The sequence below is a fragment of the Pinus tabuliformis genome, chromosome 5_1 (assembly GCF_031772625.1).
Source record: "Pinus tabuliformis cultivar Carrire ecotype Pingquan chromosome 5_1, CPIR1, whole genome shotgun sequence".
Classification (NCBI taxonomy): domain Eukaryota; kingdom Viridiplantae; phylum Streptophyta; class Pinopsida; order Pinales; family Pinaceae; genus Pinus; species Pinus tabuliformis.
The window spans coordinates 837218699-837244412 of NC_142305.1; the positions used below are offsets into that span (position 1 = coordinate 837218699).

Sequence of the window (25714 nt, forward strand, 5' to 3'; positions counted from 1 at the left end):
CACAATTTACTATTTTGGCAATTTTTCGGGTCCTAAACATCCGGAGTCGTTTCGAGGGACTAAAAGAAGTTTTTAGGGAAAATGGAGAGACCAAAAAAGTACTAATCCAACATATTAGTTTTTCTTCGGCCTCCTCTTTGATATCATCAAAATGAGGTATTATGATAGCCAAATGAATATCATATGCCAAAGTTACGACCCAGGAAGTTGATGTACCAATTTACCTAAACGGGGCCCACAATTTTGTTGCTTCATCTCCTAGGGTTAGGTTTTTGGATGTTTAGGGTCTTCCATTATTTCTCAATAATAAATAAGCTTTTAAGCTTGATTGTAACACAATTTAGAGTCTTGTAGCCACCACATCTCTTCTTAGAGATAGGTTGCCATCGTTCGAGCTAGTTTATTTCCATTTCTATATGTAAGCATACTTTTCTTTGATATTAATGAAATGAAATTTTATTTCTACTACATCTGTGTTTATGTGTATATCTATATTTTGTTGTGTTCTTGCATAAGTTCATATCAGTGTTATCATAGTTGTCTGTTCTATCTCTATTTTTCTTTGCATGTCCCCAACGAGGTCAGGGTATAAGGAGTTAGGGCTCGAATTGGTTGAACCTTTGCAAGCCTAGCCTTGAAAACCTCGACGACCTCCCATGGCGGAAGAAAAGAAAGACGAGGGGGCATGATATCCTTTCAGAATTTTACTTGAGGAATCCCTCCAGCGACAAAGGAACGCGATGACGGATAACTTGGCCAAGATCCTTTGGCGATTACCCACAGGCAACACATATTCATCCAGCATCCACTTTGGAGGTGCTACTCCTTTTAAGGTAAAAGTTAGCTTTGGCATTCCCACATTTTAAAGTCAAATAGATGAATACACCATAGATAGATGGTTAAATATGTTTGAAGGACGTTTTTCAGCTCAAGACTTTTCTAATCAGGAAAAGATTACTTTTGGACTCCTTAAAGTCGCCCCACATGTTAAGGACTAGTGGGAAAACTATTGTGAACAAAAGGAGAAGAGGGAATCCACATTGTTTTTTGCTGCACCCACTGGGAATTATTTCTGAGATGTCATCAAGGAATAATATTACCCTTTCGGGAGCTATGAAGATAAATACATAAAGTGGACCATGTGGTGGCAGGGAAGGGACCAAGATGTGTCGGAGTTCACAAATGTTTTCCATACCCTTTGCACGAAGCTTGGTATCAAGGATTCTAAGTGGAATTCGACACTCAAGTACCACGACTACCTACACAAGTACATACAAGATGAGTTGGAGCTCCTAGACATCTCCTCGCTTGGCGCCGCCTATTGATACATTATTAAGATCGAGTAGAAATTTAAACAAATGAAGCGATAGTTTGGATCTGTGAATCTGAAGCAAGGGAAAGGTGCACCCAAACTTTAGAATAAAGGACAAAGCCAAGGCGGGGAAACCTAAGACAAATCATAGAAGTCGCAAGTAAAGAAAAACACCATTAATACAAAGGACACAGGGAAATAGTGTGATTTCTATAAGGGACCAACTCACAACACAAGTGAGTGTCGAGCCAAAAATTCATTGGTGGTCGAGCTGAAGGCTTTTGAATCAGATGCATGTTCTGACTCTGATTCAGAAACTGAAAAGGGAATGAAAAAGTGAAGCAAATTATTAATGCAAAGCCTAGTGCCACTGTTGCCACCATTAATATACAGAAGGATGAGCCCAAAGATCCTGACGAGTGGGAGTGACTCTTCCACTCACAGATATGGGTGAAGGTTTCTCTTCTATAGTTCATATTTTACTACGAGAGCCAAAAGAACCTCATTTCAGTAGAGTTCTTGAAGCGTTTGGGCCTACAGACTACACCACACCCACAGCCATACACCATCGGGTGTCTTCACCAAGGGCGAGATCTCTGCATCATCGCCTCACCTACAACATCAAGCCCTCACACTATTATTATTACTTTGGGCAATAATTTGTAGAGGATATCGAAGATAGCACCTCATACCACCATTTCTTTGATCACTACGAAGCAATGCAGTAAGATCATTTCCTAGACCGGGAAATTTGTTTTCCTTATGATTCTCCCTCATGGCAAGAAGAAGATTGTCACCACGACCTCCAGATAGGGCTCCTCCGCACGACAGAAATAGATGGACAAGGTTGTGGGGGAGTATAGGGACATCTTCACCTCACCCACAAGGGTACCACTACCCAATGGACCGATCTATTGACGCTCTGTTCTGGAGAACGATGAAATCAGGAGGCATTTTTAGGAGTTGCTACAGAAAGGGCACATTATGTGAATTTCATTACCTTGTGGGAGCTTGATCGTGTTGGTACAGAAGAAGGACGAGACGTGGAGACTCTGTATTGACTATCAAGCGTTGAACAAGATCACTGTTTGGAATAGGTATCCAATCCCATGTATTGATTACCTTTTGGACCATCTCAAGGGGGGCAAATATTTCAGCAAGATTGACTTGAAGCTCGATTATCACGAGGTACCAATCGAACCCTCCGATGTGTGGAATACTGCCTTCAAATCCAAGGAGGGCCTTTTCAAATGGCTAGTCATGCCTTTCGGGTTGATGAATTCCCCCACAACCTTCATGAGGCTGATGGAATACATCTTGCAACCCTTCACTAACTCATTCATGGTGGTGTATCTGGATGACATTCTAATCTTTAGCCAGAGTTGGGAAAAGCACCTCCACCATATTCGAGAAGTCCTCCAAACCCTGCGGCAACACAAGTTGTGTGCTAATATGGAGACATGCACCTTTGGTATGACCCAAGTTAATTATCTGGGATACATCATTGATGAGCGGGCTGTGCATGTGGACCCATCCAAGATACAAGTCATTCGAATTTGGCTAGCCCCAACCACTCTAACAGAGCTCCGCAACTTTCTAGGTCTTGCCAATTTCTACCGCAGGTTTGTGTTGGGGTTATCTCATATCACTTGGCCTTTGATTCAAGTCACCAAGGGAGGAGTGAAAGCAAAGTTATTTTGGTTTGAATCCCAATAGAAGGCATTTTTCGCATTGAAGCATTGCCTCTTCTCTGCACTAGTGCTCACATTACTAGACCTACAACAACCATTTGAGAATGAGACAGATGCCTCCTACTATGTTATTTGTACAATTCTTACTCAACAGGGGCATCTCATGACATATCATAGAGAGACACTTTCAGACACAGTATGAAAGTATCCCACATGTGACAAATAGATTTATTCCATTGTGTAGGACTGCCGACAATGGAAGCACTACATTTTGGGAAAGAAAATGGCCATCCACACAAACCACCGACCCCTGTAGTTCATTCACACATAGGGGAAGTTGCAGAACGATCGCGATTAGAAATGGTCCACATACCTGCAACAGTTCCATTTGAACATTAAGTACAAAAAGGGAAGCACCAACAATGTTGCGGAATGCCTCAGCCCAATGTCAATGATGGTGTTGACCACTGTGCTCGACTCTTGTGAGCGATCCAGAATTTGACAACACATACCAAATGCTCCTGGAAGGCAAGCAAGTTCCAAATTTTCACCCCCAAGATCCACTGTTATTCCACCTAGGACATGTATGTGTTCCTTCAAGAGAGCATGCCAAGATGATATGGGAGGTGCACTACACTTGGGTCGCTGGACATTTCGGGGTAGAGAAAACAGTGGCAGTGCTGAAAAAGTATTTTTATTGGTCAAACCTTCGATAAGATATTGGGAAGTACACCATATCCTCTGTTACATGTGCCATTGCCAAACCAACCATCAAGAAGCAATGCCTATATGCTCCTCTATATACTCCTAGTCAACCTTGGCAATCCATCTCCATGGATTACATGTCAAGCCTTCCTTCTACTAAGCATGGAAACGACTTTGTTTCTGTGGTCGTCAACAGATTAACTAAGATTTCCATTCTTGGCAGACTGCAAGAAGAGTATCACAGCAGAAGCCACTGCTAAGGTCTTATTTAAACGAGTGTGGGAACACTTTGGGATCCCACAGTCCATTATCTTAGATCAAGACAACAAGTTCCAAAGTACGTTTTGGTCAAGTCTCTGGTCAATGCTCGATACCAAGTTCACTAAGTCCATGACTTTCTACCCCAAAAATGATGGCCAAACGGAGGTCATCAATAGGATGATCGTACACATTCTATGTATGTACAACTTGAAGCATCCATGCACATGGGATGATAGCCTCCCATGTGTCCAACACAACTACAACATAGCTCTCCATAGCTCAACTAGCCAAAACCCCTTTCAGGTGGGGTTGGGATTCCAGCCACTATGTCCCATTGATGTGGCCATACCATTGGCAGCTACTCAAGTAGACTCGGCTCATGTCCAATCCGAAGCTGACAGGGTTAACAACTTCATTGAGTGCATTTAGCACACTGCCAATAGGTCCATGGCATATTGGAAAGAGCCATCGCTAAGTATAAGCAGCGTCATGGTTAGCATCAAGTGCCACAAAAGTTCCATGTGTGCGACAAATTTTGGTTACATTTGCAGAAGGAGAATCTCACTAAGCCCCACTGCAAACTTCACCCACTCTAATATGGGCCTTACACCATCACTAAGGCTATAGGGGACAATGATTTTGAGTTGATATTTCCACCATTCCTTGTCCTGCACCCAGTGTTCAATGTGGATCACCTTCGACCATACTTTCCACCATTACTAGACACATCACACATTGCAGAACAACTCACACCAACAGTGTTAAACCCGTACAGCATGGAACATGCCACAACTAATCGGATCATGGACATGCAGATCAAGAACACTCATGAGTAGAAGATCCAACTGTATCTCATTTCCAAAGATGCCCAACTCTTGCATCGAGGCAAGTGGCTCACCAGGGACCAAGTTAAACAGAAGTTTCCCCATCTCATGGAGCCACTCAACGCAATCAGGACCATTGCTTCCTAAGGCGGGATGACTGATCGAGGTGGATATTGGTGGCCACCCACCTATTCCACTTGGACCCACACTGTTGCTTCTTTTCAGTTTCCTTAATTGTAGCACAAATTACTATTTTTGGCAGTTTTTCGAGTCCTAAAGTTCTGGAGCCATTTTGAGGGACTAAAAGATGTTTTTAGGGAAAACGGAGAGACGAGAAAAGCCCAAACCAAAATGTCGGTTTGTTTTTAGATTCCTCTTTGAGATTTTATAAACAAGGTATTATGATAGCCAAATAGAGATCGTGTTCCAATGTTACGACCCCGGGAAGTTGATGTACCAATTTACCTAAACGGAGTGCACAGTTTTGGCACTTCATCTCCTAGGGTTAGGTTTTTGGATGTTTAGTGTTTTCCACTATTTCTCGATAATAAATAGGCCTTTGAGCCTCATTGTAACAAATTTTAGAGGCATGTAGCTGCCACATCTCTTCTCAAAGATAAGCTACCATAATCTGAGCTAATTTATTTCCATTTATGTATGTAAGCATATTTTAGTTCTTTGATATTAATGAAATGAAGTTTTATTTATGTTGCATCTATGTGTTTATGTGTATATCTATAATTTTTTGTGTTCCTGCATAAGTCCAGATCACTGGTATCAGACTAGTCTGCTCTTTCTCTATTTTTCTATGCATGTCCCCAAAAAGTTCAGGGTATAAGGACTTAGGGCTTGAACTGGTTGAACCTTTGCAAGACTAGCCTCGCAAACCCTGATAGCCTCCCCTAGCGGAAGAAAAGAAAGATGAAGGGGTTGGAGATCCTTTCAAAATATTGCTCGAGGAAGCCCTCCAACGACAAAGGAACATAATGATCGAATATAACTTGGCCCAGATCCTTCGACGGCTTACCCACACGCGACCCATCTTCATCCAGCAACCACTCTAGAGGTGCCACTCCTTTTAAGGTACAAGTTAACTTGGACATTCTCATATTTGAAGATCAGATAGATGCAGATGTCATAGATAGATGGTTAAGTCCATTGGAAGGATATTTTTCTGTTCATGACTTTTCCAATAGGAAAAAGATTACTTTTTCACTCCTCAAATTTGCCCCACATGTCAAGTACTAGTGGGAAATATACCGTGAACAAAAGGATGCGAGGGAATCCTCATTATTTTCAGCAACACCCGCTTGGAATTATTTCTGATATGCCATCAAGGAACAATATGACCCTATCGAGAGCTATGAATATAAACACATAAAGTGGACCAAGCTACGACAAGGAAGCGACCAAGATATGCCAGAGTTCACAAATTTTTTCCATACCCTTTGCATGAAGCAATGTATTAAGGATTCTGGGGGACATTTGGTACTCAAGTATTGTAGCTGCCTACACAAGTACATCCAGGATGAGATGGAGTCCCTGTATATATCCTCGCTTGGCACCTCCTATTGATACGTTGTCAAGATCAAGCATAAATTTAAACAGAAGAAGCGATACTTTGGATCTGTGAATCCGAAGCAAGGGAAAGGTGCCCCCAATCCGCAGAACAAAGGACAAAGCCAAGATGAGGTGACCTAGGAAAACCCACAGAAGCTGCAAGAAAAGAACAACACCACGAAGACAAAAAAGGATAGAGGGAAATGATGTGCGTTCCATAAGAGCCCCATTCACAACACAAGTGAGTGTCGAGCCAAGCAGTCACTGGTGGTCGAGCTGAAGGCTTTTGAATTAGATGCATGTTCCGACTCTAAGTCAAAATCGACAAGGGGAATGAGAAAGGGAAGCATATTATTGATGCAGAGCCTAGTGCCACCGTTGCCACCAAAAAGCTCTAGAAAGATGAGCCTGAAGATATAGAGGAGAGGGATGGACTCTTCCACTCGCAGATGTGGGTGAAGAGTTCACCACCATAGTTCATTGTCAACAACAAGAGCTAAAATAACCTCATTTCAGTAGAGGTCATGAAGCGGTTGGGCCTACTGACCACACCACACCCAACATCGTACCCCATCAGGTGGCTTCACCAAGGGGGAGATCTCTGTGTCAGCCAACAATGTCACCTTCCCTATCGCATCAAGCCCTTCACAGTTGAGGTACTATGTGATGTTGCTCCTCTTGAAGTTTGTGATGTATTATTAGGCCAACCATACTTGTGGAAGCAACATGCAATGTATGAGTCTAGGCCTCACACTATTCTTATTACTTTGGGCAATAAGTTGTACAGGCTACTGTAGGTAGCACCACCTACCGCTATTTCTTTGATCACTGCGAAACAATGCAGTAAGATCATTTCCTAGACCAAGAAATGTGTTTTCCTTATGCTTCGCCCTTAGGGCTAGAATAAGATTGTGGCCACGAACTGCAGACAGGGCTCCTCCACATGACAATAACAAATGGAAAAGGTTTTGGAGGAGTACAGGGACATCTTCACCTCACCCACAAGGGTACGTCTACACTTTTAGGTCAAGCACTCCATCAATCTAACTCCAGACACGTCGCTACTTGAGGGACCGATCTATTGATGCTATGTTCTGGAGAATAATGAAATCAAGAGGCTGATTCAAGAGCTGTTGTAGAAAGGGAACATCCGGCCAAGTTCATCGCCCTATGGGAGCTCAATCGTGTTGGTATAGAAGAAGGACAAGACCTAGAGACTCTTTATTGACTATCGGGTGCTGAACAAGATCATTATCCGGAATTGGTATCCAATTCCATGGATTGATGACCTTTTGGACTAGCTCAAGGGGACCAAATATTTCAGTAATACTGACTTGAAGTTTGGTTATCACCAGGTACCGATCAAACCCTTTGATGTGTGGAAGACTACCTTCAAATCCAAGGAAGGCCTTTTCAAATGGTTGGCCATGCCTTTCGGGTTGACGAATGACCCTGAAACCTTCATGAGGTTGTTGGACTACATCTTGCGACCCTTCACTAACTCATCTACAGTGGTGTATTTGGATGACATTCTGAACTTCAGCCAGAGTTGGGAAGAGCACCTCCACCATATTCGACAGGTCCTCCAAACCCTACGACAACACAAGTTGTGTGCCAATATGGAGAAATGCAAATTTTGTATGACCCAAGTTCAATATCTTGGGTACATCATTGATGAGCAAGGTGTGCATGCAGACCCAGCCAAGATACAAGTCATTTTGGATTGTCCAACCCCAACTATTCTAACAAATCTCCTCAACTTTCTGAGTCTCGCCAATGTCTACTGCAGGTTCATGTTGGGGTTTTTTCATATCACTTAGCCTTTTAGTCAAGTCAACGAGGGAGGAGCGAAAGCAAAGTACTTTTGGTTTGAATTTAAATAGAAGGAATTTGTTGAGTGTAAGAATCGCCCCTACTCTACACTAGTGCTCATATTACCAAACCTGCAGCAACCATTTGAGATCAAGATAGATGCCTCCCACTATGCTATTGGTGCAGTTCTTACTTAGCAGGGGCATCCCATGGCATATCACAGTGAGACACTTTCGGACACTATCTAAAAGAATCCCACCTATGAAAAATAGATGTATTCCATTATGTAGGTCTACCGACAATGGAAGCATTACTTTTTGGGAAAGGAAACCGTCATCCAAACATACCACCAACCCCTGTGGTTCATACAGACACAAGTGAAGTTGCAGAACGATCACCATCAGAAATGGTCCACATTCTTGCAACAGTTCATTTTGAACATTAACTACAAGAAGGGCAGCACCAACAATGTTGCAGACTGCCTCAATCGACCGTCGGTCATGGGGTTGACCACTGTGCTCGACTCTTGCAGGCGCAAGACTGTGGGGTGGCCGCATCCTTACAAGAGCGATCCATAATTTGACAACACATACCAGATGCTCCTGGAAGGCAAGCAAGTTAAAAAATTTCACTTCCAGGATGCAGGGTTATGCCACCAAGACACCTTTGTGTTCCTTCAAGCGAGTGTGCCAAGGTGATTTGGGAGGCCCACTACATTCGGGTCGCTGGACATTTTGTGGTAGAGAAAACAATGGCAGTGTTGCAAAAGTATTCTTATTGGTCAAACCGTCGACAAGATGTTTGGCAGTACATCAGATCTTGTATTGCCTGTGTGATTGCCAAACCAACCATTAAGAAGTAATGCCTATACACTCCTCTGCCTACTCCTAGTCGACCTTGGGAATCCATGTCGGGCCTTACTTCTAATAAGCATGGAAATGTATGTGTTTTCATGGTCATCGACAAATTCTCTAAGATGGCCATTCTCGTGGCCTACAAGAAGAGTACCACAACAGAATCCACTACTAAGCTCTTATTTGAACAAGTGTGGGTACACTTTGGGATCATATAGTCCATTAACTCATATCGCGACAACATGTTCCTAAGTAAATTTTGGTCAAGTCTATGGTCGATGTTGGATACTAAGCTCACTAAGTCCACGACTTTCCACCCCCAAACTGATGGCCAAACAGAGGTCATCAACATGATGATCGTACACATGTTGTGTATGTACAACTCAAAACATCCATGCACATGGGATGATATCCTCCCCTATGTCCATAATAGCTACAACAAAGCTCTCCCTAATTCAACTAGCACAACTCCTTTCAGGTGGGGCTGGGATTCCAGCCACTATGTCCCATTGATGTGGCCATACCGTTTGCAGCTACTCAGGCAGATTTGGCCCATGTCCAGTCTGAGGATGACAGGGCTAACAACTTCATTAAGTGCATTCAACACATATTCCAATAGGTCCATGACATATTGGATAGAGCTAATGCTAAGTACAAGTAGTGTCATGATCAACATCGGGTGCCACACAAGTTCCAAGTGGGTGAAAAATTTTGGTTACATTTGCAGAAGGAGCGCCTCGCTAGGCCCCACCGCAAGCTTTTCCCACTCCAATATGGGTCTTCAACCATCACAAATGATGTAGGGTACAATGCTTTTGAGCTCAGTATTCCACCATTCCTTGGTCTGCATCCAATGTTCAATGTGGAACACCTTCGACCATACTTTCCACCATCACTGGACACATCAGACATTGCAAAACAAATCACCCCAACGGAGTTAAACCCAGACTGCATCAAACATGCCACAACTAATCAGATCATGGACACATAGATCTAGAACACTCGCCAGTAGAAGATCCAACTGTATGGGGTTGTCAAAGTTGGCCAATTCCTGCACTAAGGAAAGTGGCTCACCAGGGACCAAGTTTAGCAGAAGTTTCCCCATCTCATGGAGGCACTCAATGCAATGGAGACCATTGCTTCCTAAGGGGGGATGACTGATTGTTACAGATCCCTTTGGGCACATCAACCCCAACTTAGAGATTAGTACTATTAGGGCTCATCAACCCCTAATTCAGTTGTTACATGCCCTAAACAAGTCAACCATTAGAATTCCTAGCTTCCCAAGAAGTTCCATGACCAAAATCATCCAAAAACTGCCTCTAAGAAGATCAGCGCAGGCAGGCCTTCATTAGGGTGCGCTGCAATGCATACCATACACTGATAGGGTGCTATGCAGCACACTTGAGCCCTCTTTGGCCTGCGCTGGGCAAATTTGAGTGAATTTCCATGAGGGTTTGAAAGATTCCTTATCCGTTGGATTCCTCTAGAAGTTTTTCATTGCTATCTACTCCTTTGAGCTCGTATTTGGATGAGGAAGGGAGTTAAGGAACATCAATCCCTTTATCCCTTCCTCCATGGAACTAAATTCTAAGTTTGGGAGGGCATTCATTATCACCATTTATGGCATAACTTCCTTCATTCACCTATAAAAAGACCACTCATTCAAGTGATCAGGGGCTGGAAATTATTGAATTATAGGGAGATGCTGTTAGTATGAGACTTGAGTTGATTTCAAGTATTGTAATGATGTCAAAATGTCTTGCTTGTTATGAGGAGAGGATGGGATTGAACTGGAGGAGTGATGTTGAATCAAGCAATGGGTTGTAACTCTTCCTTTTACTAATAAAGTGTTCAAATCTTTTTCCATATGCTTGTGTTATTCATTTATGCTTTCATATGTGTATCATGTACTTGATTCCATGCTATGTTTAATCAATAGATCATTATCATATGCTTTGATTGGTTGTTGTCTTCTGTCTGTGTGCAGGTACTCTTCAAGCGGATTAAGTATGGAGAGGAGTGACAAAGTTGGTCAAGGGAGATAAGGAGCAAGCGAAAGCTACAGGTAGGCTTCTTTGCCTCTTATTTAATCTATTGGTCATAGGAAAAGTAGAGAATGCTTTGCATTGTTGTTCTAGACTTAGCTACTAGTCTAGGGGTTTAAGCGTTTATCCGTAGACACTAAAACTTCCCAAAACAAATTGGTGACTCCACTGGGGAGTGATCATCCATATTAGTAGCTTATCAGCCTCTTAAGACATTTCTACATATTGTACTTGTGGTCATTGATTGAATTTCAGTCTTCTTTCATTGAAAATTGAGCCAAAATTGTGCCAAATTGTCTTCAAAATTGCTTATTGTCACTAGCACAGCCCAATGAAGGACACAGTGTGCTGCAATGCACTTCCCGCATAGATCTAGTGCGCTTTAGCGCACTGTCTCTCACTGCTGCCTGTGTTGATCCCTTGAGGGTTAGTTTCCCATCTAGGAGCTGAAGTTTTTGAGCCAATTTTCTCCTGTTTGAAAGATTTGTTGAATGTCAATGATGTCTTGTCTCTGAAAATAGTGTTTCATCTCCTTACCTGGCCCTACTTAGACTAGGATTGATAAATGTTTCTTATGTATTTACTTTGTCATTTTCAATCTATAGTCGAAAGTTAGTTTTTGATCGATTGATCTTTAGCGAAAGAAAGTGTCGTAAAATCGTCTTTTCCTTCGAAAATTGAATTGTCGTCAAATCTTCATTCATGAAAGATCGATTGATTGATGTGTGCAAATGATTAGTATTTTCGTTGAAAGTGTCGTAATTCCTCATTTCTTTGAAAACAAAAGTGTTGTAAAGTCTTCCTTTCCTTGAAAAGAAATTGTCGCAAAATCGTCATTTTTATGAAAACAGTTTATTGATCAATTGCGCATTAGTTTTCCTTTTGTTCATTCACATTAAGAGAAACTGAAAAGAAATACATGCATGTTGCATTGAAAAATTTTGTGTGTGTTGATAAGGAATAATGTAGGGAATTTTCATTTAGATTGTGCTCTTTTATCTTTGATCAAAAGAAATCTGATTGCTCTATCCCTAAGTAGCTAGGATTTTCATCGTTAAATTGAATGGAAAGAATGCTTATCATGATAGTTGAATTCCTAGGAATTTCAGAATACATCACGTGGTGAACTTGAAAGGCAAATTCATAAGAAAGATCAACTTAAAATAAACATCAATTTACCTAATGGAGCATTGTCATTAACACAAACATTTAGTGGTTCTAGGCTAGAGACGTGTTCTGGCGTCGTAAAACAAAGCAGTTGTCGCTAACTTGTCTGCAATACATCCCGAGTGTGATACCTCATTCCACGTACGTGAGTATATCGTAGCTTGTCCACGTACCTTCGGGTATATAAGGTGGTGTTACAGTACGTAAAGTATATGGGAATGCTCTCACTGTGCAGTTTTGCATTAGACAACGCTTATACGGACTGGGCCTCCACGTACCTTCGGGTATATATGGGAGGACAACTCTAGGTTGTTATCCATCCTTAGGTAACCGAGTCAATTGCCTTGTATATTGTGATACACCGAACACAACATTCAGGGAGATTTCCTGCCCGTACTTCTTAGTTCGCCAAGAGGTATTCTGCAGTTCACAGTTGCTTGGTAAACTTTTTTGCCTAGATTATCCCTCTTTTGTTTTGTTATGTTAATTTGATTAAAATAAAATTAATTGACTGTGGATAACATCCTCCATGCTCACTCCTTAGTTGATCTCAGGTTGGAACATATGGCGACAAATCTGGAGTCCACCAATCAAGGAATTCCTTTTGATGGGAATCCTAGTCCTTTTCCTCCTTTCGGAAATATTGGTGCTCCATATATGGCTACATTGTCCCTTCTGAGATTTACCATTGGCTTGCCAGTATGGTTGTTTTCAACCTACTTGGTTCAAAATGTCGTGATTTCTCCACAATCAAGTACGCCTCCAACTGGAAAAAATCAACCTCCAGTTGATCCTAAAGTTGACCCTTTGCCTTCTTCCTCGGTTGTTTCTTCCTCCCCTTCTTCCTCTTCGCCTGGTGAAAGTGTTGATACTAGTAACCAGGTGGCTAAGAAGAAGAAGAAGAAGAAGAAGCAAATTCAACAGAGGGGCAACCAAACAACCATTACTTTGAATGCAACATCAGATGAGAAACTGTTCATCAAGCCTCACAAAGTTCGATATCCATGCAAACTTTGTGCAGGAGACCATCTTCTTCGAAATTGTCCTGATATTCCTTAGATCTTAGAAGAATGGTCTTCTTGTTCACATCATCCTGTGTCATCAACTTTTGGAGATCATGTTGGTGACACACCATCAACTAGTGGTAGTAAAGTTCATGGAAAGAAGGGTAAAGTTAAGTTTCCCTGTAGGTTATGTGAAGGGAATCACCCCATTCACCTTTGTCCCTATCTGGATGAAGCCAAAAAAGTGTTGGATAACCGTCCTGCTTCACCGCAGCGACTTCCATCTGGTTACAGGAAACTCTCCCTAAATCCTTCACTAGTTGATGAATTGACTGACCAAAATCAACCGTCGGTCAAAACCACTCTCTCTGAAAGTGAATCCTATGAGTCTATACCCGACCCAAATCAACAGGTCGAGGTAACAGTTGACCTGATTTCACCTTCAGTAAATCGTACCCTTCTCGAAGAGAGTGAATATGATACCACTCAAGTTCTTTTTGTTTCTTCAGATTCTAATGAGCTTGGGGGCAGTCCTCCTATTCCATCAAGACAGGAGGAAAATCCTCCAGTTCTCGTAACTCAAGGGGTTAATTCTCCCATTTCTACGGTACCCCCTCCAAGTAGTCTAGTCACTTCCTTTGATTGGAATTGACTGGTAGGATTCTGTCTTCCTTCTTATGTGCCTTTCCAGATCATAATACAAGTTTGTAATATGATTGTATCTGGCACTATTATAGATGAAGGTGCATCTGTGAGTATCCTTTCCTCAACTTCTTGGCAAGCTCTCAGTTCGCTGCTGCTTGTGCCTGTTACCCAGAATCTGTTGGCTTTTAACAGAGGAACCAGTCGACCATTAGGGATGCTCCCTCAGTTGCCTATTACTTTGGGAGGAAAAATCGTTTATCTGAACGTGATGGTAGTCCTAGGCCCTTTAGATTACAATTTACTTCTTGGGTGCGACTATGTTTACGACATGGGAGCTATTGTTTCCACACTCTTTCGAGTGATTTGTTTCCCGCATGAAGGCAGAATTGTCACCATTGACCAACTTTCATTTCCCAGTCCAAATATGGCTCCTAGTCAACCATCTTCCCTAAATGGTCCTTTTGTACCAATGGTATCATCCCCGCCACGGGTTAATTATGTGGCAACCTGTTCCATACCTACATCAACTGACAATCAATTCAGTGATGTTGTACATCATGTACTGGGGGCATTGGAACCAGATCTCTCCTTCATGACCACTTATGAGTTGTGATCAAGAGTACGAGGATAAAACCTGGCCTTGTGTCAACCTCGTTAAAAAATGAAACAAGGAGTATGAGGATAGTTCCTTGTCTTGTGTCAACCTCGTTAAAAAATGAAACCAAGGATATGAGGATAGTTCTTTTACTGTGTCAACCTCATTAAAAAATGAAACAACTCCTACGAGGATAGTTCCTTTTCTTGTGTCAACCTTGTTAAAAAATGAAACAAGGAGTATGAGGATAGTTCTTTTACTATGTCAACCTCAATAAAAAATGAAACAGGTCCATGAGGATAGTTCCTGGTCTTGTGTCAATCTCGTTAAAAAATGAAACCAAGGAGTATGAGGACAGTTCCTGGTCTTATGTCAACCTCGTTAAAAAATGAAACTAAGGGTATGAGGACAGTTCTTGGTCTTGTGTCAACCTCGTTAAAAAATGAAACTAAGGGTATGAGAAGAGTTCCTTGTCTTGTGTCAAGCTCATTAAAAAATGAAACAAGGACCCCTGGAGCAAAGTTCCAAGTCGAGTCTTTGATTAGATCTCGTAAAATCCCAATCGAGTCTTTCACTTGATCTCGTAAATGAACCTTCATTCCATCCACCTAGTAGCCACAAGTAGTCTACTTAGGTGAATGCAATGAAGCTTGTGGGCATGCACCTAGTGGTAAAGTTAAGTTTCCCTGTAGGTTATGTGAAGGGAATCACCCCATTCACCTTTGTCCCTATCTGGACAAAGCCAAAAAGGTGTTGGATAACCGTCCTGCTTCACCGCAGCGACTTCCATCTGGTTACAGAAGACTCTCCTTTTCATCATGCTAGGGGCATGTAAACTAATCTCAAGCATAGTTTTTCGTTTCGAGCTTGTGTAAAAATGAAACTGAATCCAAGCATAGTTTTTTCATTTCGAGCTTGTATAAAAATGAAACTGAATCCAAGCATAGTTTTTCGTTTCAAGCTTCTGTAAACATGAAACCGAACCCAAGCATAGTTCCCTATGGTTCAAACTTGTGTAAAAAAGAACCCATTTCCATTTTAACCCTCGTGATTGCCATTCTATCAGCCTCTTTAGTTAGATGAGCCTTGGTTGTTTTCATCCCATCGCCACCATCCCTTTGGTCGATCATACGCTTTCACTTGGCCGTTTTACCTTTTTTGAGGAACAGTTGCAATGAGTGGCCCTATTAGCTAGCCTCTTCACATAAATCAACATGTTTTGAGAAGTTCCAACATCACCGAAACCAGTTTCTACCCTAGACACCACTCGTTCATCAAAATGGAATCCTCTTTAAGCTATTTTCAGAGTCTCTAAACATGAAAGATTGTTGAGCGCTTGTCCTTTCTAGCTCGTTAACAGATTGGAAATGATATTTCTCTTGTATTATTTTACGCTTTTTCGAGCTTGAGAGATTAATTTACAAAAAAGGAACTTGTGGAGTTTTCTTTTTGTCCCTTTTCAAACTCTCTAAATATGAAAAGGACCAAGTTATCTTTGTCATTAAACTCGTTAAAAACATCAAATAGCGACAAACTTGTCCATCTAGACAAGACTGAGTTCCACCTTCGCTAGACTCGTTAAAGCATAAAATAGCGATGGATTCAACTGAACGGTGAAATTATACAACCAGCATATGTTATCCTCCTCAAGCTTGATTAAAAATAAAGAGGAACTGGTCAGCAATGACTGGGGAAAATTGGAAAAAGGGGATAACACTTTATGGTAGCAAGTCGCTCTTGAACATGACACTTTCACCTCATCACCGTGACTATGCGGGTTGGGTCATTCAGCTTGATGGTTATCACACCGTTGGTCTATCATACCATCCTTTACTTTGTTTTGGGTCAATGCTACCAATTCATCTTAGTGTCGCCGACATGTTCAAGAGAAGTCATTCAGTTCAAACTTCATCCTTTTCAACACCGTAAACCTTCATTTTCATGACCACCATTCCTGAACCTTGTGTCATTAGTCGATTTTTCATCTCCAAAATCATTTACCTCGTTTTGTGTCGTTGATGTGGGATACATCAAGGCCCTCCTGTGACGAGTTTCTTCTTGTCGACATCAGCACATCATCCAATAAGTTGACTTAGAAACACCCCTTCAGTACCTTGAGGCTTACATACATCAATGGCAGGTTTGTCGCTTCCGGCGATAGGTTGACATCACTGGCCTTCAATCGAAAGACTTTGTATGGTGTTCGACATCAAATCATTTATTCACACCATGCGAAATGTATTGTAGTACCTTGAGGTTCATTATCATTATCGGTGATTCCTCTCACATCTGTTAATGGCTTACATCATTGGCTGGTAATCAGACAATGTCTTTCCATGTTTGACTTCAGAACGTCTATTCACATGGTTGTACTTGTACTTGAGCGAAAGATTGAACGAGATTGAAGACCCTGGATCTAGTTTCATCCATCTGGGCTGCAATATTTTCAGGAGTACTAAATCAAATGTACAATGGCCTTACATTCATGGTCATCCATTCATGGGTCTATATCTGTAGACGACTATATTTGTACATGTAATGAAAGTTTATAAGCTAAGCATGGGTATGCCTTCCCTCAGCAAGTTCATGAGAAAAAATCAAATTATCATGATATATGTATTGTAATTGATGCAGGTCACCTTTCGCTTCGAAACCTCCTCTCCACATGATAAAGCATTTCACTCGACATACATATTCACAACTTCATGCTTTAGGGGGCAACTGTTACAGATCCATTTGGGCACATCAACCCCAACTTACAGATCAGTACTATTAGGGCTCATCAACCCCTAATTCAGTTGTTACATGCCCTAAACAAGTCGACCATCAGAATGCATAGCTTCCCAAGAAGTTCCATGACCAAAATCATCCAGAAACTACCTCTAAGAAGATCAGCATAGGCAGGCATTCATTAGGGTGCGCTGCAATGCATACCATACACTGATAGGGTGCTATGCAGCGCACTTGAGCCCTCTTTGGCATGCGCTGGGCGAATTTGAGTGAATTTCCATGGGGTTTGAAAGATTCCTTATCCATTGGATGCCTCTAAAAGTTTCTCATTGCTATCTACTCCTTTGAGCTCGTATTTGGATGAGGAAGGGGGTTAAGGAACATCAATCCCTTTATCCCTTCCTCCATGGAACTAAATTCTATGTTTGGGAGGGCATTCATTATCACCATTTATGGCATAACTTCCTTCATTCACCTATAAAAACACCACTCATTCAAGTGATCAGGGGCTGGAAATTATTCAATTATAGGGAGATGTTGTTAGTATGAGACTTCGGTTGATTTCAAGTATTGTAATGATGTCAAAATGTCTTGCTTGTTATGAGGAGAGGATGGATTGAACTGGAGGAGCGATGCTGAATCAAGCAATGGGTTGTAACTCTTCCTTTTACTAATAAAGTGTTCAAAGCTTTTTCCATATGCTTGTGTTATTCATTTATGCTTTCATATGTGTATCATGTACTTGATTCCATGCTATGTTTAATCAATAGATCATTATCATATGCTTTGATTGGTTGTTGTCTTCTGTTTGTGTGCAGGTACTCTTCAAGCAGATTAAGTACAGAGAGGAGTGACAGAGTTGGTCAAGGGAGATAAGGAGCAAGCGAAAGCTACAGGTAGGCTTCTTTGCCTCTTATTTAATCTATTGGTCATAGGAAAAGTAGAGAATGCTTTGCACTGTTGTTCTAGACTTAGCTACTAGTCTAGGGGTTTAAGTGTTTATCCGTAGACACTAAAACTTCCCAAAACACTGATCAATGTGGATATTGGTGGCCACCCGCCTATTCTACTTGGACCCCCACTATTGTTTCTTTTTAGTTTCCTTAATTGTAGCACAACTTACTATTTTTGGAAGTTTTTCAAGTCCTAAACTTCTGGAGCCGTTTTGAGGGACTAAAATACATTTTAAGGGAAAATAGAGAGATCGAAATATTCTCAAAGTTAGATTAACCATTTATTTTTGGCCTCCTCTTTGAGATATTCAAAACAAGGTATTATGATAGCCAAACGAATATCGTATGCCAAAGTTACAACCCTGGGAAGTTGATGTACCAATTTACCCAAACGGAGCCCACAGTTTTGGCACTTCATGTCCTAGGGTTAGGATTTTGGATGTTTAGGGTTTTCCATTGTTTCTAAATAATAGGCCTTTGAGCCTCATTGTAACACAATTAAGAGGCATGGAGCCGAAAAATATCTTCTCAAAGATAAGCTACCATTGCTCGAGCTAGTTTATCTCCATTTCTGTATGTAAGCATATTTCAGTTCTTTGATATTAATGAAATGAAGTTTTATTTCTACTGCATCTATGTGTTTATGTGTATATCTATATTTTGTTGCATTCCTGCATAAGTCCAGATCAATTGTATTAGAGCAGTCTGCTCTTTCTCTATTTTTCTTTGCATGTCCCCAACGAGGTCAGGGTGTAAGGAGTTAGGGCTCAAACTGGTTGAACCTTTGCAAGACCAGCCTCGCAAACACCGACGACCTCCCATGGCGGAAGGAAAGAAATATGTGGGGGCATGAGATCCTTTCTAAATATTGCTCGAGGAATCCCTTGAGCGAAAAAGGAATGCGATGATGGATAAATTTGCCTAGATCCTTCGGTGGCTACCCACAGGTGACGCGTTTTCATCTAGTAGCCACTCTAGAGGCACCACTCCTTATAAGGTACAAGTTAACTTTGACATTCCCATATTTGAAGGTTAGATAGATGCAGACGTCATAGATATATGGTTAAATATGTGTGAAGGATAATTTTCAGTTCACGAATTTTCCAATCGAGAAAATATTACTTTTGCATTCCTCAAAGTCGCCCCACATGTCAAGGATTGGTAGGAAACTTACTGTGAACAAAAGGTCAAGAGAGAATCCTCACTATTTTTAGCCACACCCACTTGGAATTATTTGTGGGACACAATCAATGAACAATATTACCCTATCAGGTGCTATGAAGATAAATACATAAAGTGGACCACACTGCGACAGAGAATGGACCAACATGTGTAGTAGTTCACAAATGTTTTCCATACTCTTCGCACGAAGCTGGGTATCAAGGATTCTAAGCAGCATGTACTCAAGTATTGTGGCTGCGTACACTAGTACATCTAGGACGAGATGGAGTTCCTAGAAATCTCCTTGCTTGGCGCCGCCTATCATCGAGTAGAAATTTAAACATGAGAATTGATATGTTGAATCTGTGAATCTGAAGCAAGGGAAAGGTACCCCGAATCTGCAGAAAAAAGGACAAAGTCAAGGCAGGGAAACGTAGGACAACTCGCAGAAGCCGCAAGCAAAGAAAAACATCACAAAGAAAAAGAAGGACACAAGGAAATGGTGTGAGTTCCATAAGATCCCCACTCACAACACAAGTGAGTGCCGAGCCAAGTAGTCACTGTTGGTCGTGCTGAAGGGTTTCGAATGAGATGCATGTTCCGACTCTGAGTCATAAACCTACAAGGGTAATGAGAAATGGAAGCAAATTATCGATGCGAAGCCTAGTGCCACCATTGGAACCACAAAGATCCAGAAGGATGAGCCAGAAGATCCAGAGGGAGCCGAAAGACTCTTCCACTCACATATGTGGGTAAATGGTTCTCCGTTGTAGTTCATTATTGAGAGTGGGAGCCAAAAGAACCTCATTTTAGTAGAGGTCATGAAGCGGTTTGGTCTACCGTCCACACCACACCCACAGTCGTACACCATTAAGTGGCTTCACCAAGATTGAGATCTTCGTTTCAGATTCAGAAACGATGAAATCAAGAGGTAGATTTAGGATCTGTTGCAGAAAAGCCAAGTTCATCACCATGTGGGAACCCAATCGTGTTGGTATAGAAGAAGGATGGGACCTGGAGACTGTGTATTGACTATCGGGCACTAAATAAGATCACTGTCTGGAATAGGTATCCAATCCCACGAATTGATGACCTTTTAGACTAGCTCAAGGGGACCAAATATTTCAGCAAGATTTACTTGAAGTTCAGTTATCACGAGGTATCGATCGAACCCTATGATGTGTGGAAGACTTCCTTCATATCCAAGGAGGGCCTTTTTGAATGGTTGGTCATGTCTTCCGGGTGGACGAATGCCTCCACAACCTTCATGAGGCTGATGGATGACATCTTGTGACCCTTCACTAACTCATTCATCGTGGTGTATTTGGATGACATTCTAATCTTTAGCCAGAGTTCGGTGTTGATTTTTTAGTAGCTTGGGAGGTACTTAAAGCCCTAGGGGAGGGGAAAACGCCACAAGAGTCACTTGTGGGCTTGGAACCCAAGTATGGGGTTTTGCACCAAATCATGTTTTGGGCATTATCATGAGCACATTTCTACATGTGATGGCATGAGATGATAGAGGGTGGAAAGGAGAATCCAAAGCTTCAAGAATTGTCAAATTCTGAGTTGTAGAAGTGGAGATATGAATTTTTGAAGGTATTTTGGGGTTGACACCATAAGTGTCAAGGTCGGCCTGAGGTGATTTTAGGCATGTCATAGTTGGCCGCCCCTAAAATGTGATGTTTTGGAGCCCTTATTTATGGTATATATAGAAGGTGATATGGAGGACTTATGAGCATCTAAAAATGTAACAAATACACAAGATAAGAGCTCGTTGAGGAGAGACTTAGCTCTATTTTCAGTTGCAGCACAAGAGGACGAGGACAGGAGGGTCGAGGACAGTTTGAGGCCTTTTTTAGGGTGGTCGAGGTGTTGGTTACAGGTTCGAGGGCCTATTCTTGGAGGTGGAGGGAGGGGAAGTCTATTTTGGGGGCAGAAGGAAGGGAGCAGACCCTTGAGAAGGGTTGCCACAGCAAGGAGAAGGCTTGTCGTAGAAAGCTGCAAGCCCTAGAAGCCACCGCAAGCCTGTTCTAGCAAGATAAGAGGGACATAAGGCCTAATTGAGGGAGCTAGTGTAGTGAACAAGCAACATAGAGTTGGAGACTTGCTGGAAAAGGGAAGCCGCAACAAAGGGAGAAATTCTGGGCCAGATTTGAGGGTTGTTAGGGACTGTGTTCGGGTGTCCTAACCAGTCCTCAATTGCATCAGTCAAATTAACCTAAAACAGTGAGGTAGTGCATTCATTTTGGAGTGCATCTTATGTGTGTTGGGTCACAATTTGTTGACCAAATTTGGATCGGGTGTAGTTGCAGCCTGTGGGTACCATTTGGAGGAATTTTTGTGGAGATGAAAAGTCCATCCTAGGAACAGAATCTACAACGAAGTATTGGGAATCATTGGACTGGTGGAGGGCAACATGTTGCCTAAAGTAGCCCTAGACGAGCTATCTTGAAGTGACGAAGAGGAGGTGAAGGTTGGGTGAAGTTTTGTGCCAAAGTGCAGTACTTTGATGGACTAAGGTGATTGCTAGCTTGGAAATTTGGAGCTCAAGGATTAGGCCTACCCAGAGAGCATATTGGATCAGCCTGTGTACATGCTACAAAAGTGACTTGCAGCAGAGTTAGGTGGCATCCCTCATGGAGTCTCAACGTGTTGTCCTTTGAAGGACTAAGGGGTAGCTAGTGAGCAGTACTGGAGTGAAGGATCGGCAAGACACGATACAACATAGAGTCTGCACAACAAAGTTTGTCATTGTATCTTATATACCATAGCCTGTTGTATTATTTAGATTGCTTTAATATAACTAAGATTTGGTTGTACATTATTATACAACATTTGTTAAAAAATGTGTAAACTTGTGCATATGTGTTCACTGCTTTATATTTTCAACTATTCAAACTAGTTCTTTTTGAGATTCTTGGTTGGGTAGCGTAATAGATTTTAAGATTCTAACCTAGACCCAAGATCGTGGAAAATTAACATTGGGAAGAGAATCTCCACCATATTCGACAGGTCCTCCAAACCCTACAGCAACACAAGTTGTGTGCCAATTTGGAGAAATGCACTTTTGGTATGACCCAGGTTTAATATCTGGGTTACATCATTGATGAGCAGGGTGTGCATGTGGACGCAGATTTTAATGTTCCTTAATTGTGTAAATCTACGGTGAATATGGATCTTAGTTATGAACCACGACTCCAGTTAACAAGAGTTATTACTCTATTTGCATTTAGCCTTTGGAATTTCATTCTTTAGGTTTATTTTGAGTTTTTATAATGTGAAAAACCTCGATGGTTATTGAAGGACGCCAAGCTTAGTTGAAGGTTTACAGGTTGTCGAGGGGAGAAATAACCAATCTTTGGGTCACACTACAAGTAAGCTTTTAAAGTTAATTACACATTCCACTGTGTTTTTCATTGATCGTCTGACCTCCATGTGTTTTGTTTTCATACCGTCCTTAGTTTCATTCATACTCTTGCATGCTTTGTGGCCATTCTTCGTCATTGTAATTCGAATTTGTTCTGCATTTGGGTTTTAGTTAGAATTATTATTTAAACCTTGAAGACCTGGGAGCTTAATTAGGGGTAGCCTCTTGTCTCCATATTGTGCATGAACAAGCCAATAAAAAATTAATCCTTCCTGCAATTAAAGTATACTTTCATTTCACTTAGTTCATAATTTATACTCCCCCTTTTGTATTATTCATGCTTCGAATGAGATTTAAAGGGTAGAGACCTACATGTAGTCCTCCATTTCATAAATCCCCACTTTGATATGGCATTTTTCCGTTTAACCTCTATAGTCATACTTTGTTTCCTTGCGCTGTCAATCTTTTGAGCAAAGGTATAATTGAAAGGGCCACAAATGTTGAACCCATTACATGCAAGGCCTTCTTTATTCGACCAATATAAATGAAATATATTATGTCTCTCTCTTGTGCATTTTGTATCCTCCATGTCATTATCCAATCCTTTAAAAACCTAATTCCTTCGACAATTTCTGCAACAATTGAAAATGCTCTTGAAACCCTAGTAAAATAGTAAGGAATATGATGCCCATTTCAAAGAATCCTGGCATTATTACATAAATTGAATTTTATGAAAAATATATTACAAGAATTTGTCAAAAGGTAAAGCTCTGTTTCGCAATAGCCCTGCATGTGGCCAGTTAAAAATTGTAAAATCAAGGAAAGAAAGGAAGTGGTAATTGGGCACTATAAAAATAACCAACAACAAAAGAATGTTGGTTCCTTTGAATGAAGGGTTTCATCAATTTCATTACTTGAACTTCCATATCACATTTCCCCATTTACTCAATCCACCACTTGAGTCCCTCTCCCCCAGCTTTATCCAACCACATAAGAATTGACCGATCTTTGATTTATGCATTTGGGTTGCAGTAGTTTTAAAGAGAAACGAGTTGATGATTAGCTTCACCTGTTCTGAATGAATGCTTGTTAATTTGAGTTATTTGCAAACCTGAATTCAAGTTCTTGAGGATAAGGCAAAGGCTAGGGAAGAAGGAATAGGCCTCCTGGTTGGTGGGATCTGGGCAGAAATAAGAAAGTTTGTTTTTATGTCCACTTTAACACAGACTCGAATGAACTTCACTAGCTAGCCACCACATGCCATCTCAATATTTGGTCTCCTAATGTTTCATGCATTCCTCCTGTGTATCAAAACAATGCAACTCCATCTCTGAGGCCTCATCCAAGCATACAATAAATCCTTGGACCTGGACCTAATAATAATGCCGTGAAAATTCCTTGAAATGCTACAACTGGAATTTATTCTTCTAACTGATTAATTATGAAGTTTATTTTGTTACGGCAAAATAACGAATAAATCACGCTGCAATTTCTTCACAATTAGAATACTGCGGAAATAAAATATGGAAACTGAGAAAATAGAGCACACACAAAAAATAAAAATGACACCATTATTTTTGGACAAATGTCCCCAAGAAAACCCAATGTGGGACAACCAATGCAACAGATGAGGGTTTTATTATTATTCTTCAACAACAAAATTTTGAGTATAATATTTCGATTCCTAACTGGCAATCCTCTCCTGAGAAATCACTGGAAAAAATATTAAGGGAATTTTTCCCTTCTCTACAAGCAATCATACAACAAACTTCCCATTGAAATTTGCCTCAGAATACCCTTACGTAGGCATCTGTACTTCCTCTACGTATCCTGTAACTTGCACTTCCCTTAAATGCCTTTGAATTAGATGTCCTACTCGTTGTTGCCTTTGTAAGTGATTCTCTGGTTCTCTGGAAAATTATCCTGGTCTCCGGAAACTGAATCAACCTCTCCTCTATTACCTTCTTGAGGATCTGAGTATGCCCCTGCACAACCTCCTGTGGAATAACTCGACCTCCTCTAGACAACTCTTTCAACAATGAAAACTTCCACCAAAATCTCTATTATTGCTCCTCTACCTTTTCTATTGATCTTTGGCTTGAATTCTCTTCCTGGTTGAATCTCTCCTCTCTTGGAATTTTGATCTGCCTAGATCACCCACTGACTCGATGTGTCTTCTCCATCCTCATCGTCCTACTCTTATAATCTGTTGTTGGTGAACCAACGACCATGATTAGACCTCCATCAACGACTAAGATCATCTCAAACTTAATTCATGTGAGTTTCTAGATCATTCTCACTTTTCTCGATAAATTCCCTTGAATTAATTGACTTCCCTAAGTTAGACTTAGACATTTTTAAGTATCGATCAATTAATTTAATTGTGTTGTCTCCGGTTGTTTTCTGTCGAAACTTTTTCTAGGTTCTGGAGATCTTGTGTTTTTTAGCTTCTCTGTCCAAAGTCGAGACTATAACACCTGTCCAATGCTACAAAAACTAACACTTCTTCTTACTGAGGAAGTTGTTCTCTCCCATAACATCTTCCCTCGTGTTGCTGATGTTTGACAACGATGACAACCGGTCACTGCCCACCAAGACGATGTGAATACTCTGATTCATCTGCTACTTTGTAGTTGAACCATCATGCATTTGCAATGTTGTTGACATCACACTATGCCTATTGCACTACCGCCAACTCTACTTTGTGCTGCAACTAATCTCATGTTGTTGTTGTTGATGTTATAACTACTGTGAATGAGAATAAAAATCTGAATCAACTGTGTCCCTGGACTGGCTCTGCAAATTTCTCCTAAGTCTCTGACTACTATTAGCCTCTCCACTGTCTACAAAGTATTTGTCTACACCCCTTAATAACTGACTGCAACTAGTACTGCAACTGTCCCTCAATATCTGAATTTTCCATCCGACACGGATCCATCTGATACTAAAAATTGTTGGCCCTTATAGCAAGGGTAATGATCCATATGAGGAGTAAATTGCAACTGCTACTACTCCTCTATGG

General features: G+C 41.2%; 1 protein-coding gene across 1 annotated transcript in view; it reads left to right on the forward strand.

The window, feature by feature from the left end:
• Positions 1-740: 740 nt before the first annotated feature.
• The window catches only part of LOC149167487 (Haloacid dehalogenase-like hydrolase (HAD) superfamily protein), a 413892-nt gene continuing 388918 nt past the window's right edge, over positions 741-25714 (forward strand). Inside the window, exon 1 of the mRNA XM_089430500.1 lies at positions 741-833. Coding sequence (XP_089286626.1) covers positions 741-833 — 93 coding nt within the window. The remainder of the gene's footprint in view (positions 834-25714) is intronic.